We start from the raw sequence: 13,158 nt of genomic DNA on the forward strand, positions 1-13,158 counted from the left end.
CGGAGTAAATCATCAAATGTTTCAAGCCTACCTGTGGGTAGCAAAAACCTCTTTCAAAAACACAAAATGTTTTGTTCCAATTCAGGCGATCCAGTCTATACTTGTATGCTGTGCGCATCACATAATAAACCGGAATAAGAACTCACAATGTTTTCAAAAATTGATATCATGGTTAGTAGAGGCCGGTCTATGACCGGGCGAGCGGGGGTGCTCACGAAGTGACCTTCCCCAATCGTACCCAAGTTCCCGAGCCGAGGCAACTTTGGTGATGACGGACACGTGGCCTTTTGGCACCGAGTCAGGGTTTCCTAAATTTCCCAAAATAAAATATTTAGGTGGCGACTCTGTATCTGGCAAAGCAGTCCATGTTTGGCACTTCTTTAAAAAAAAAATCAGTTTTCTCAAAAACGATTTGCCGGATTTGGACTCTTTGGTTCAGACTTAGAACCGTGACTGACAAAAAAGTCGAGTCCGAGCTGTAGCGAGGTCCCCCCGCGGGCTTGTCTACACATACTTCAAGTAACAGTGAGCAAATTTTGCAGCAAAGCACTCGAGAAGCTAATGATTCTAGTAATGTGACTTATGGTCTTGGAAAAGCTCTCGGGACGGGAAGATCTAAATTTGAATCTTTGTTAGAAAAGCTGACACAATTCTGCCTGCAAAATCTGACTTGGACATTTATTTAGAAGAAAGTGTTTAAATATGCAATGAAGGTTCAAATTCCCATTTTGATGCATTGGAATGGTGGAAAATGAACAACCTCAAGTATAAGATATTGTCCAAGATGGCAGCTGATATATTGTCAATTCCAATTAGTACAGTGGCGTCGAAGTCGACATTTAATGTTGGTGGTAGAGTTATTGATCCCTATTGAGCATCATTATCAACGGAAACAGTCCAATCTTACTATGTGGATTTGATTAGGTACGTGCACTACATGGACTCAAAAAGGGATCAGATGTAAGTATTTTTTTAATTATTAATTTTGATCCATACAAATACAATGACAAATTCCTTTATTATCAATTTATGTGAAACATAATACTGAAATAATATATTATTGTTTCTTTTAATAGACTATGGAGTCATCTTTCAAAGAGATTTTGCTTCCTTAGTTTGACATCTTTGGGTATGTTTCATCTTTAATAAACTAAATTTCTTAAATACTATCATAAGATTAGTTCATATATAATGATTCTACTGTTACAGGTTGAAGGCTCTTGTGAAGTTCCAAAGAAATGAAGACTTTTTGGTGTGTTTTCAAGTGAATCAAGTCAAGAAATTAGTAGTTTAGTTTTTGGTTATTATGTTTTGTTTAAGGATGCATTGTGTAATGTCCTAAAGGATGCATTGTGTAATGTCCTGTGTAATGTCCTGTGTAATGTGTTTTATTTAAGGATGCAATGTGTTTTTGGCAATTATGTTTTGTTCAAGGATGCACCATTTAATGCATTGTGTAATGCACATGTTTTTTTTTATTACTAGTTGTATATAATATATTTTTTTTTTTGGGTTTGATTTTTTGTGAAAAAAAAGTGTGATTGAAAAATTTATTGAATTAGTGACAGAACAGTGTACATCACTCTCCATATATGAATTGGAATTTTATTTTTTGAGTTATAGATGGGAATTGGAATTTCAAGCTTGTTCGAGCTCGAGCACATTTACATTTTCGAGCTTAGACGAGTTGAGCTCGAGCTTGAGCTTTTAAACTATACAACGAGCCGAGCTTGATCATAATTTATGAAGCTCGACTTGAGCTCAAGCCGAGCTCGAGCTTCCCCCATCTTGACCTAGCCGAGCCTAAACATCTAAAAGCTCAGCTCGGCTCGTTTGCAGCCTTACATGAAAGTGCACCTAGTGGCCTAGTAGAGAATGAGGAAATAATCCCTCAAGCTCCTAGGGACAGTGGGAGCGATTTACCTGCCCATGGATTAGATCCAATGGATGAGGATTCTCAACTACGTAGAAGCAAACGTGGAGCTATACCCCATCATCATTTTGAGATTGAAGGAGAAGCATTCATGATTGCTCCGAGTGATGTGATGGAGCCTAAGAATCTCAAAGAGGCTCTCTTATCCCCTGCTAGTAAAGAATGGAGTGCTGCGATGGATGAAGAAATAGAGTCTATGAAGAAAAATCATGTTTGGGACTCGGTTGATTTGCCGCTAGGGCGCAAGACTATTGGGAACAAATGGGTTCTCAAAATCAAGTACAAGGCGGACGGTTCCATAGAAAGGTATAAGGCTCGCCTAGTAGCGAAAGGCTACACCCAATTAGAGGGTGTGGACTATGAGGAAACCTTTTTACCAATTGTGAGGTTTGCCTCTATTTGCCTAATTCTGGCCATAGTAGCTCAGTTGGACTTAGAGCTATATCAGATGGACGTTAAGACTGCATTTCTCAATGGAGAATTGGATGAAGAGATCTATATGGATCAACCAGAAGGCATTGTGGCAGTAGGTTAGGAGCGTAAAGTTTGCAAGCTTCAACGATCTATTTATGGCTTAAAGCAATCATCCAAACAGTGAAATCTGAGATTTCATCGAGCCATTGTTTCTAATGGGTTTACGATGATCGATGAAGATCACTGTGTGTATGTTAAGCGGTCCAAGGACATTTTTATGATATTGTCAATATATGTGGATGGCATATTATTGGCTGGAAATGACAAGGGGATGATTGTCGCCACTAAAAAATGGTTGTTCTCTACATTTGAGATGAAAGATATGGATGAAGCAAGCTATGTGCTCGGTGTTAAGATCCTTAGGGATCGCTCTGGGAGACTTCTCGGTTTATCTCAAGAGACTTACATTAAGACTATCTTAGAGCAATTCCAGATGCAGAGTTGCAAACCTATTGACACTCCTGTTGCGAAAGGCGAGAGCCTAAGCCTTGATATGGGTCCTAAGACCCCAAAAGAGAAAGAAAAGATGGCTCGTGTACTCTACACGAATGCTGTTGGGAGCTTGATGTATGTTATGATGTGTACACGCCCTGACATTTGTTATGCAGTCGGATTGGTGAGTTGTTACCAATCTAACCCAGGACCAGCTCATTGGAAAGTAGTTAAGAGGATATTAAGATATCTTAGAGGGACTACAGACTACACACTCTGTTATCATAGTTTAGATCTACGTCTAGTTGGTTATTGTGCTACTGACTGAGGAGGAGACTTAAATGAGCGTAAGTCCACTTCAGGATATGCTTTTGTGCTTAGTGATGGTGCTATTTCTTGGAGCAGTAAGAAGCAATCCTGTATCGCCTTATTGACTATGGAGGCTGAGTTTGTGGCTTGTTCATCTGCCGTTCAGGAAGCCGTTTGGTTGAGAAGATTCCTTCAGCATTTGGATATTGTCACACATACACTTCAGACCCTATGACTATCCATTGTGACAGCATGGCTGCATTCGCTTATGCTAAGGATCCTAAGTACCACTGGAGAACCAAACACATTGATGTGAGGTTCAACTTTATCAGAGACATTATGGCGCAGAAAGAAGTGATCCTGGAGCACATCCCTACAAGTCGCATGGTTGCGGACCCTTTGACTAAGTCCATTGCTAGAGATGTTTATCTTACTCATGTTAGGGCTTTAGAACTACGTAGGTGGTGATATATGTGTATTTAGTTGAACTCTTATTTTTTGGGGGGATATTTATGCCATTAGTATTCATATTTGTTTATATTACACATTTATGTTTACTACTTTTTGCAATGGTTTGTGAATTAGAACACACAAAATAAATAAATTTGATGTTAGCAGGCAAGATTGGCTCACTCACACGAGCAATCGCCCTTAGCGCTAGGTAGCGAGCAAGGATGAGACTATAGTGGCTTATTGTATTTGGAGCCAAGAGAGAGGCTAAAATTATCCACTAGCTATGTCGCCTTGGTTGGAGCCAAGATAAGGTCTTATTAAAGACCGACCATGGATATGAGAGTACCCACTTTTCCATGATGTGCTTATTATGGATAGCCAGATACGAGATCTCATTTGATGCCTAGGAGGCGAGCAAATAGAGAATTCGAGTTAGACGCTAGGAAGCGACTTGTGCGCTTAAAAGCGACTACACTAAGATCTGTATGGTGAGTGAATTTAACATCACTCTTTGGAACAGTTACTCCATTATAGCATGCATTCGTACTGCATGTGCTTACCATCCCATTAGCGAGGTGAGAGAATGGATCCATGCTTCCTCACTGTGTGAGTCCTAAAAGTCATTTTTTCCAATGACTTCATTTTGTGCCTTTTGTGACCTTTAACTATGTCATAAGATGAGGAGTTGATGTGCAGCTACTTTGATACGTTGCTTGCGGTCATATATGATTCGACTTTAAGGGACATTACTGGGAAAGTGGTCAATTCCGAGTTAAATGATATGAGGGTGAAGGGAAAATCATCTAGTTTTACATCTCTACTCTATATTCACTGTCGGCAACTCACATCGCTCTATATGGGATGTTGATTGGGTGTGAATATAATGTGGGACCTAGGAGGGTCAAACATGCTCTTTGAGGGATTACAGATGTTTTGGGCTGATGAAACTAGATGCGTCTAGGTACATGAGAAACTGCTTTTATTCTTTTTGGGTTGATGTGCCTATGCTGGCTCATATTGAGTTTCTAGTATAGAGCTCTCACATACAGGTGTTCTCAGCGGTTGCATGGTTCATTGGCTAGTATGAGATCGTTAAATATTTGGGGAGATTGAGATAGAGATGTGGCAGTGTCACGCCAATTCATGTGCGAGTGAGAGATGTTGGAAATTGGGCCGAATATTGGAGCCGGATTTGGGCGCCCATGTGGCATGACCTTTGACCCATATCAGATCATCTAGTAATTTGAATTTGAATTTAAATTATTTTCTATCTAGATAACCCACTATCTATTATCTACATCTATCGTATCTTATCAAGAGATATGGATAGATAAATATAATCAGCCTATATATCAGATACGTTATATATGGGATGTGGGATGATTAGAATCATGAATGATTTGTTTTTCCCATACTCTGTCTAACTCTCTCCTATCTGTAAAACGATCAAGCCTTTGCACTGTGACTAGTGTGGGTGATACTCATATTGCAGTATCTCTCTATTGCTGGGTGTTCATAATTCGTGGTTGTCAAACACGTGATTTACCTATAAGATTCTTCGTTTCGAATTCTGACACAAGATATGGTTTGAATCCTTTTATCCGCCGCGTTATCCATATCTCACAGTAACCAAACTCACCACTCTTATTTCCTTACTACTATTACTATTAGGAATCATTTTAATTCTGCCCCTGCTCATCATCTCTACCATGTTGTCATTTCACTTCACTTCTATTCTCTTCTTAAATATATATATATATATATATAATGAAAATTTGTTTTTGTTTTTGTTTAATCCTTCCTAGCTCGCTAGGCAAGTAACTGTAATAAGAAAAAAAGATTCTACTCAAAGGTGCGAGTTGTTCTAAGGCAGAGGAGCTACAGGATTGCTCTGCCTAATTAGAGGTAGAGAAGGCTTCTTAATTAGTACCAAATCAACCCCCATCATCACCTCTATATTTATACATGAAGAAATTCGCTGGCAGCTAGGGAGGGACAAAATCACATCCATTTCCTAAACATTCTCCAGCTCACTCATCCTTCTCTGTCTCCTTCCAATTCGCTCTTCCTTTCATCTCTCTCTCTCTCTCTCTCTCTCTCTCTCATCTAAGCTATACCAAAATTAAAAAATATGACTTTCAATTATTAAAAAATGAATTTTAAAGTCTCAAATAATGTACTATATATTACTTCAAATTAAGTGTCCTCAAATATGTAATCATTATGTACAAGGATGACATACATCTATTATTTGTGGTATTTTCAAAATTCCTTTTTGTTTGTGCAGATTTGGCCCCCTTCTGAGTGCTAGTGTTATTTTATTCGTTAAAAATGAAAAAAGAAAAAGAAAAAGAAAAAAAGTGTTACATATTTATCTAGCAGAAGCCGAAGAATGGATTATGGGCAAGCCACCAATTGATAAATTATGAGAGTCAAATGACTCCTAGACATTCCTATTTATTGTTAGCAACTGTGAAAATCATCATTCTTATTTCATCGAACAAAATACAATACCGTTAGTGATCACATATCATGTCATGCTTTGAAAGATTACCACGCTTAACACATGATTTCTTTGATTTACTCAACTTGTGAACCCAACATTCGGTATCTTCTTCCCGTCTTATCACACAATCTCGCTTAAGCTGCTTCTGACGGTGGATATGACCTTGGAGCGCTGCTAACTGCATGACGCCTTCCAGAGTTAGTGCTAGCTCGATGAAAATTAGCTGGGTCTCGTTTAACATCCTGGCATCCCACAAAACACAATTAGATTAAAAGAAAAACTCAGCTCTTCAACAACAACAACAACAAAAAAGAAAAAAAGAAAAAAGAAAAAGAGGATATAATTCGAGTTTATACAATCTAATACACCTAAATGGCAAGCGAATGCATTGTTTATTTTTTGTCTAAGGGAGATTTGTTAATCTTGATGAAGCCATATTCATAAACTTTTTCTTACCAGAAGATTGACATTGGCCGTACGTCTCTTACATATATACTTTGCAGGTCATGGAGTTATTGGGCTTGTACGTGTGAATGACTCAGGGTACTCTTTTCACTAAAAAAAAAAAAGACTCAGGGTACTCTAGTGGAGTTTGACGTCTAATGACTAACATGCGTAAAGAAATTTTCACTCTATTGGGGTCAGGATTTATGTGCGTTTCATAAATAGGAGACTCGTGGATATTTCAGCATGCGAGATAAAGAGGACTCGTTTGTAGAGCTGTGAGGCAGAGGCCCAAAAAAAAAAAAGAAGAAGAAAGAAAGTGAAACAATAAGGATAATAAAAGAAAGAAAATAAAAAGGATTAGGGAAATGGTATAGCTTTAGGGATTGGGGCATCAGCAGCAAGCAAGGAAGCAGAGACGGATCCAAGGCTCAATTATCTTTGAGCTGCAAAATGAATTGCTTCGGGGCTCAGTATTGGTATCGAATACGGGTGTTATTGTGTATACTCTTGCAGAAACATGTGTGCTCGTCGGCATTTTGTTTGTCCTCTCCTTTCTGTATAAGGATACAGAGAGAAGAAAATAAAAAGGAGAAATAAGGGATTAAGTTGATCTTTGAGTGAAAAGGGAAGACAGTGCAAACATGGTGTACAAGTTCCAACCCCTCACGTATGTAGATGCGAACAAATGTGATTTCAGTGATCGTAGCAGTGTTTAGTTCTAAATGCCACTGCCACACATTTTTAGATGAGATTTCTACACAAAAAAATTTGTTTACATAACATTTTCGATTTTAATATAATTAATTTGGATGACAAAATCAAATGAACCAAATTATCAACAATATATTGAGAAATAATAAAGAAATTAACGAAAAATTTCCTGGAAATAAAAAATTATAAAATATTCAAGGATAAATTTTACAAACATCTTTATGCTTTTTGACAATTATAGAAACCTCTTTGATTTCAAAAACTATATTCCAATTTATAATATGCAAAGATGTCCCTTCACCATCGATGTAAGTTCCTAGAAAATTCAAATACCTATCTAGCCCTTTTATAATCAAATGTAATAAAAATAAGTTCCAAATATTTTGCTGCTTGTAATAAAGCCATAGCACAAAACACATTATTCAATGAAGTGCAAGTCCAACCACACCAAATCAAACAACCAAATGCTGGAATCTATTTGTTCTGGAATTGTAATTTTATACAAGGGAAAAAGAGTACAAGTATATTATCTGTCAATTGTAGTTAACTGAAAATTCTAACACAAGGGATCAAAGGAATTTCTACAATAACTGGACAAATTCTTATAATTGTCTAAACCTCATGGGAGGTTAGTATAATCTAGCCAATATTCAAATACGTGGAAACAACTTCACTAACCGACAAAACTATAGAATATAAAAACTGAAATATATAATATGACCTAATGGCCGATATATAAAAAAATAAAGAATTAACAAAATATTCAAATAATGAAAACCATTGTTTAATAGTGGAAATCTTGTTCCTCACTGTGAAAGAATTCGAAAATATCTAGTGACATGAGAGAATCCAGGGAGACTATGAAGCCATATAAAGAGATCCTATATCTGTAGCTTTATGCAATGGTGAAAGTGTAACATTGCCTTAGCTTATATATAGAATTCGAAAATGGACTACATAGATGTATATTTTATCAACAATGATTCATCCCACTAAAAACACCACCACTAATAGCACTAATGCATTAAAAAAGTAAAAAAAAAAAAAAAAATACAACTCCAAGACCAAAACATCACATCATTAATGACGGGACCCACTGCCACCTAATTAGTGGGAGCACTAATTAGTGCTCCCAAGCATTTTTCATATTTTATATTTATTTCTGCTACAATATAGATGAATTCAAAAGCCCTTTATTCATTAATTGATTTTATTTTTATTGTTTAAATAAAGGCATTCAAACAATGGAATCAATAATCGTAGTCACTTCCAAAGAAGAAGAAGGCCTAGTGCCAAAAAATTATCCCAAGCACGTGATGGCCTAGAATGTCCCTTTTTTGTGGGAAATACGATTAGTATACTCTGCAGCAGGAATGCCATTTCCAATTATGAGGAGGACAAGCCTATTTTTAAACCGGATGACTGTAAATGGGAGATCAAAGAAGGAGATTCAAATAAACATGCATACATGAATATGTAAATATATACGAGGGAGTGAAGCACACATACCATATGCTTGAGGGCCATATCCAATGAACTCTTGGACATCATCGTCCTTCCAAAGCCAGAGCTCTCATTGATCGAACCATGAAATTTTAGCTTTGTTTCTCTTTCTTCTGCGATTGACTTTCTAGCATTCATGAACTTGTCCACCATCCGACTGCCCAAAATTTGCGTTCCATTTCCTGCCAGTTGTATTCTCCCTTTTTGTGAGATCGCAGTAGCAGTCTCAGTAATAGTAGTAGCAGTAGCAGTAGTAATAGCACCAGTAGTACTAGTATTCTCTGGCTTTGGTTCCACCTTGCGACCCCTAGTCACACTTGGTGAGCATGACTGCCTCCTTGTCTTGGGGACGGGTTCAGTTTTTTGGTAAATATTTGCAAGTGTTTGATTTTCATATCGACCCCGTGAGGCAGACAAAGACCTCTCTGTCCTTAGATTGGGAGGTGCTTGATCAGAAAATACTGGAATTTGAGCAGGAACGGTTGATCTCACCAGAGGCGACAGTCTACTTCTTGGTTTCATTTTGGAATCTGATGGTCCCAACATGCTCTTTGAGAGGTTTGAAGCAAGGAAGTTCTGTGGGCTTTCTCTCTGCTGGTTCATTGGTTTTGTAGCTGTAGTTGAAGCCACATTTGCTCTTCTGCTGTTGTGATTGGTGTTGCTCAATTGGTTCAGTTTTTGGTTGGACGGCAATTGTTTGCATTTTGTGGCTTGAGTCAAAACACTTGACCTCTCGCTGGGGGTTACAGATCTCGGTGGGCCTTTTTGTTTTGTATTCGGAGACTTGCATATCCCACTGCTTTGTTTAGTCGTCACTGAGTTGCCTGAAAACTGGGACATTGAAGAACTCTCTCAATCAACATAGCAACCATACGTTTGAAAAGTGCAACTTTTACAAAGCTTGAAAAAAAATAAAGTGAAAGAAAATGGAGTGAAATACAGGAACATTTATTTTCTAGTCTATAGTTGGTTTAAATGATTTTTTTTTCCCCCGAGGAAGTTATATCAGTTATTTGGTTTAAAAAAATTATTTTCTCTTATACTATATTTGGTTGGGGAATTTGGGAAGGGATTTGGAAAGAGAAATGGAAAAAGTGTGTGAAACTATGTGAAATATAGGTATGTTTTATTCACATTTCACCTACTTTTTCTATTTCCCTTTCCAAATCCCTTTCCAAATTCTCCAACCAAACACAGCATTAAAGTAGCTAGCTAACTGAGTTAGCTATTTTAAGAGAAAATATTATATATATATATATTTTTTTTTTAAAAACTGAAAGTTAAGTTATTATGCTAATATGACTTGTGAAAGAAGTTTAACTTTATTTTGTTTTCCATACCATTCTCTTGCTAAACAAATGAAAATAATTAATTTACTCTATTTTGCATTTTCTACCATTTTCATCCTAACCACAAACTTAGCCTACCACACGGGCAACTTTTTTGCTGAGCAAATGAGCAAGATATGTCAATAAACTCAAACTAATGCTAGAAAACCAAAAGAATCTATATAACAGGTAGTTGAGAATATAGATATAGATATATACACACACACACGTAATACCCGAGAAAAAGGCTGGATAATTGGAATCTCCCGTTGAACAAAGAGTTGGGGGGAATTTGCTTCCATCTCCAAAGATGGAAATAGAGGTGTTGCCGGTGGAGTTTTCAACCTTTCACAATCAGTAAATGTAACAAATAATTAAAAGTTAATTTTGGTTTTCAGAAACAGAAAGGTCAAAAACTGTACATGGGAAACATTGTAAGCACCAGTAGTAGTACCACTACCACTACCTAAGAGGGAGGGAGGGAGGCGGATAAATCAAAATGAATTAAATTAACAAATTAATTACCAGTCGTAATCATTTTTTCCGCTCTGATCAGCAAGAAATTCATATCCTCCTCCTCCTCCTCCTGACCCTTTCTTTACAGATGCCATTCTGTAAAGCGGATAATTCCCTGTAGATGATTTAGTGTGGTTCAAACAGCTTCATTAATTATCGAGCAAAAAAAAAAAACAAAAAACAAAACAAAACAAAACAAAAACAAATAGCTTAATTATTAATTATTTGAACTCGAACAGATTTGTAAGCCTAACAAGTAGTAACCAACCAAACCATAGCGAACAGGATGGAGTGCCTGTTAAAGAATAAGAATAAGAATGTCCAAGAATAATTGGTAAATAAATGTACATGAATGAATTGAAGAAAGAAGATGAATGAATGAATGATAAGATGAAGAGGCAGAGGCAGAGGCCTCACCATTTGCCTCAAACTCATCAGAAACAGGTTGAAGGAGGCTGACGGTACGATCTTTTTCCTGTTTATGCATCTCTCGGAATAGAAGAAGAACTTCTTCTTCATCTCTTCTGTCTTTCCGACCGTTATTAGGTAGCGTCCCGAAGATTTTCTTTCTTCCATTATTCCCACTGCCACCACCGCCGCCACCACCTTGGTTCATTATTAATTGTGCCTGCTGTTGTCTTCTATGTCTTTCTCGATCTCTTCTTAATTTGGTTTCTATTTATATTTATTTATACGTCTCCGTTCCGATATAGTTATTAGTTACTATACTGGTGGTGGGATTACGGGCGGGAAAATGACTTAGGTTTAGCAATTTGGGGAAGAAGAGATAAATAATGCTCACTTCATTCACACCACACCTGTGATAATAATAATCACAATCATATACGAAAATGACCGGAGAAACCAATGAAAGAAACTAGTGTGCCATGCCATCCATGTGTAGATAATTAAATACTACTGATATTGATGGCCGGCTTTCTGACCTGATCAAAGGCCTAAGCTAACAAAGCCAACCAAGAGAGACAACCAAACAAAAATTCCCCATGTAGAGAGAGAGAGAGAGAGAGAGAGAGAGGTAAAAGGGTTGGAGCATCGATACAATTCCCTGATTCCTGTAATCGGTCGAAGACGTAACATTTGGCAAACCGACCTTTCTTTTATTTTATATGATATGTAACTAACGCAAGGGACAGTTTAGTCACAAAAACACGAGCCTATTGGAGCGCCTGCTGTTCCGTTTTGTCGGGCCGTCTAGGGAATGGGAGAGATTCTATTTGGTACCCCCCAAAAAAAAAAATCATTACGTACATTAAATTTTTTAATGCATCTTCTTAAATTATTTAAAATTATAATATACTCTTTGAGTTATTTTGAAAAGTAAGTTAAAAAGTTAATTTTTTGATTTTTTTTAGCTTTTCTTATTATAAAAAAACGTGTAAAAAAATAAATAAGTAATGTAATTTAAAAGAGGTTAAAAGTCAAAAATCTGATTTTTAACCTTTAAATACACTTTATATTTTTTCCCAAATCACCTTTTAAGGTACACAAATAATAAATAAATAAATAATCTCAAATTATACCACTTTGAAAAACTTTTTAAAAAAGGGAAAATTATTTATAAGTCTTATTAGAGAGACTTATGCTACATATGGTCCTATTAAAAAACTTATGTTCTCATAAGTCCTCTGAGAAGTTTGTTGACACATTTACCCTCAATATTAGTTGTTAATATCATAAATAATAGTAAAATCATATATAGAAAATTGAATGTTACCATAGATCATATCTATATAAACGTAACGTAACGTGACACTTACATAAACGTAACGTGACACCTATGATCTATGGTAACATTCAATTTCCAATGATCTATGGCAACATTCAATTTCCTATAAGAAATTGAATGTTGCCATATATCATATTTATATGAAACGTAACATGATATCAACATAAACTAACAACATTTTCGCATTCAATTTAAAAAAATAAAAACTCATTAAGTTTGCGAAACGTAACGTGACACGTTACGTTACCTTCACGTTACGTTTATGTAGGTGTCACGTTATGTAACGTAACGTGACACGTATGATCTATGACAACATTCAATTTCCTAATGTTGTCATAGATCATATTTATATGAAACGTAACGTGACACCAACATAAACCAGCAACATTTTCACATTCAATTTGAAAAAATAAAAACTCATTAAGTTTGTGAAACGTAACGTGACACGTTACGTTACTTTCACGTTACGTTTATGTAGGTGTCACGTTATGTTACGTTTATGTAGGTGCCACGTTACGTTTATTTTGGTATCACGTTACGTATAGGTGCCATGTTACGTTTATATATGTGTCACTTTATGTTACGTTACGTTTATGTATGCGTCACGTTATGTTACGTTTATGTATGTGTCACGTCACGTTACGTTTATGTAGGATCTTGTGGAATACATTCTTATCTAAATAAGACTTGAGACTCTATAAGAAATTACACAGAATTTAGCCTAGCATAAGTGTCTAAAAAAAGACTTATAAATAAGTCTCCCTTTAAAAAATCATTAAATAGATTTCTCATTACATTT

General features: G+C 36.4%; 1 protein-coding gene across 1 annotated transcript; it reads right to left on the reverse strand.

Annotated features, from left to right (window-relative positions):
* Window positions 1–5,998: 5,998 nt before the first annotated feature.
* Window positions 5,999–11,783, reverse strand: LOC114318052 (uncharacterized). The gene is made up of 5 exons (XM_028264912.2): window positions 11,030–11,783; window positions 10,622–10,727; window positions 10,333–10,441; window positions 8,775–9,599; window positions 5,999–6,349 (listed from the first exon to the last, which is right to left on the reverse strand). Exons 1-5 carry the CDS (start codon window positions 11,226–11,228, stop codon window positions 6,242–6,244), a joined length of 1,347 nt encoding a protein of 448 aa, XP_028120713.2. The 5' UTR covers window positions 11,229–11,783; the 3' UTR covers window positions 5,999–6,241.
* Window positions 11,784–13,158: the final 1,375 nt, after the last annotated feature.

Source organism: Camellia sinensis, chromosome 1 (assembly GCF_055761805.1).
Source record: "Camellia sinensis isolate YWXY chromosome 1, ASM5576180v1, whole genome shotgun sequence".
In the NCBI taxonomy this organism is placed as follows: domain Eukaryota; kingdom Viridiplantae; phylum Streptophyta; class Magnoliopsida; order Ericales; family Theaceae; genus Camellia; species Camellia sinensis.

Coding starts and splice junctions, on each gene's coding strand:
- LOC114318052 (XM_028264912.2), bottom strand. CDS start 11,228: ATGAACCAAGGTGGTGGCGGCGGTGGTGGCAGTGGGAATAATGGAAGA. Junction 9,600..10,332: donor TTATCCAGCCTTTTTCTCGG/GTATTACGTGTG, acceptor TCAATGTCCCAG/TTTTCAGGCAACTCAGTGAC. Junction 6,350..8,774: donor ATATGGCCCTCAAGCATATG/GTATGTGTGCTT, acceptor GTGGGATGCCAG/GATGTTAAACGAGACCCAGC.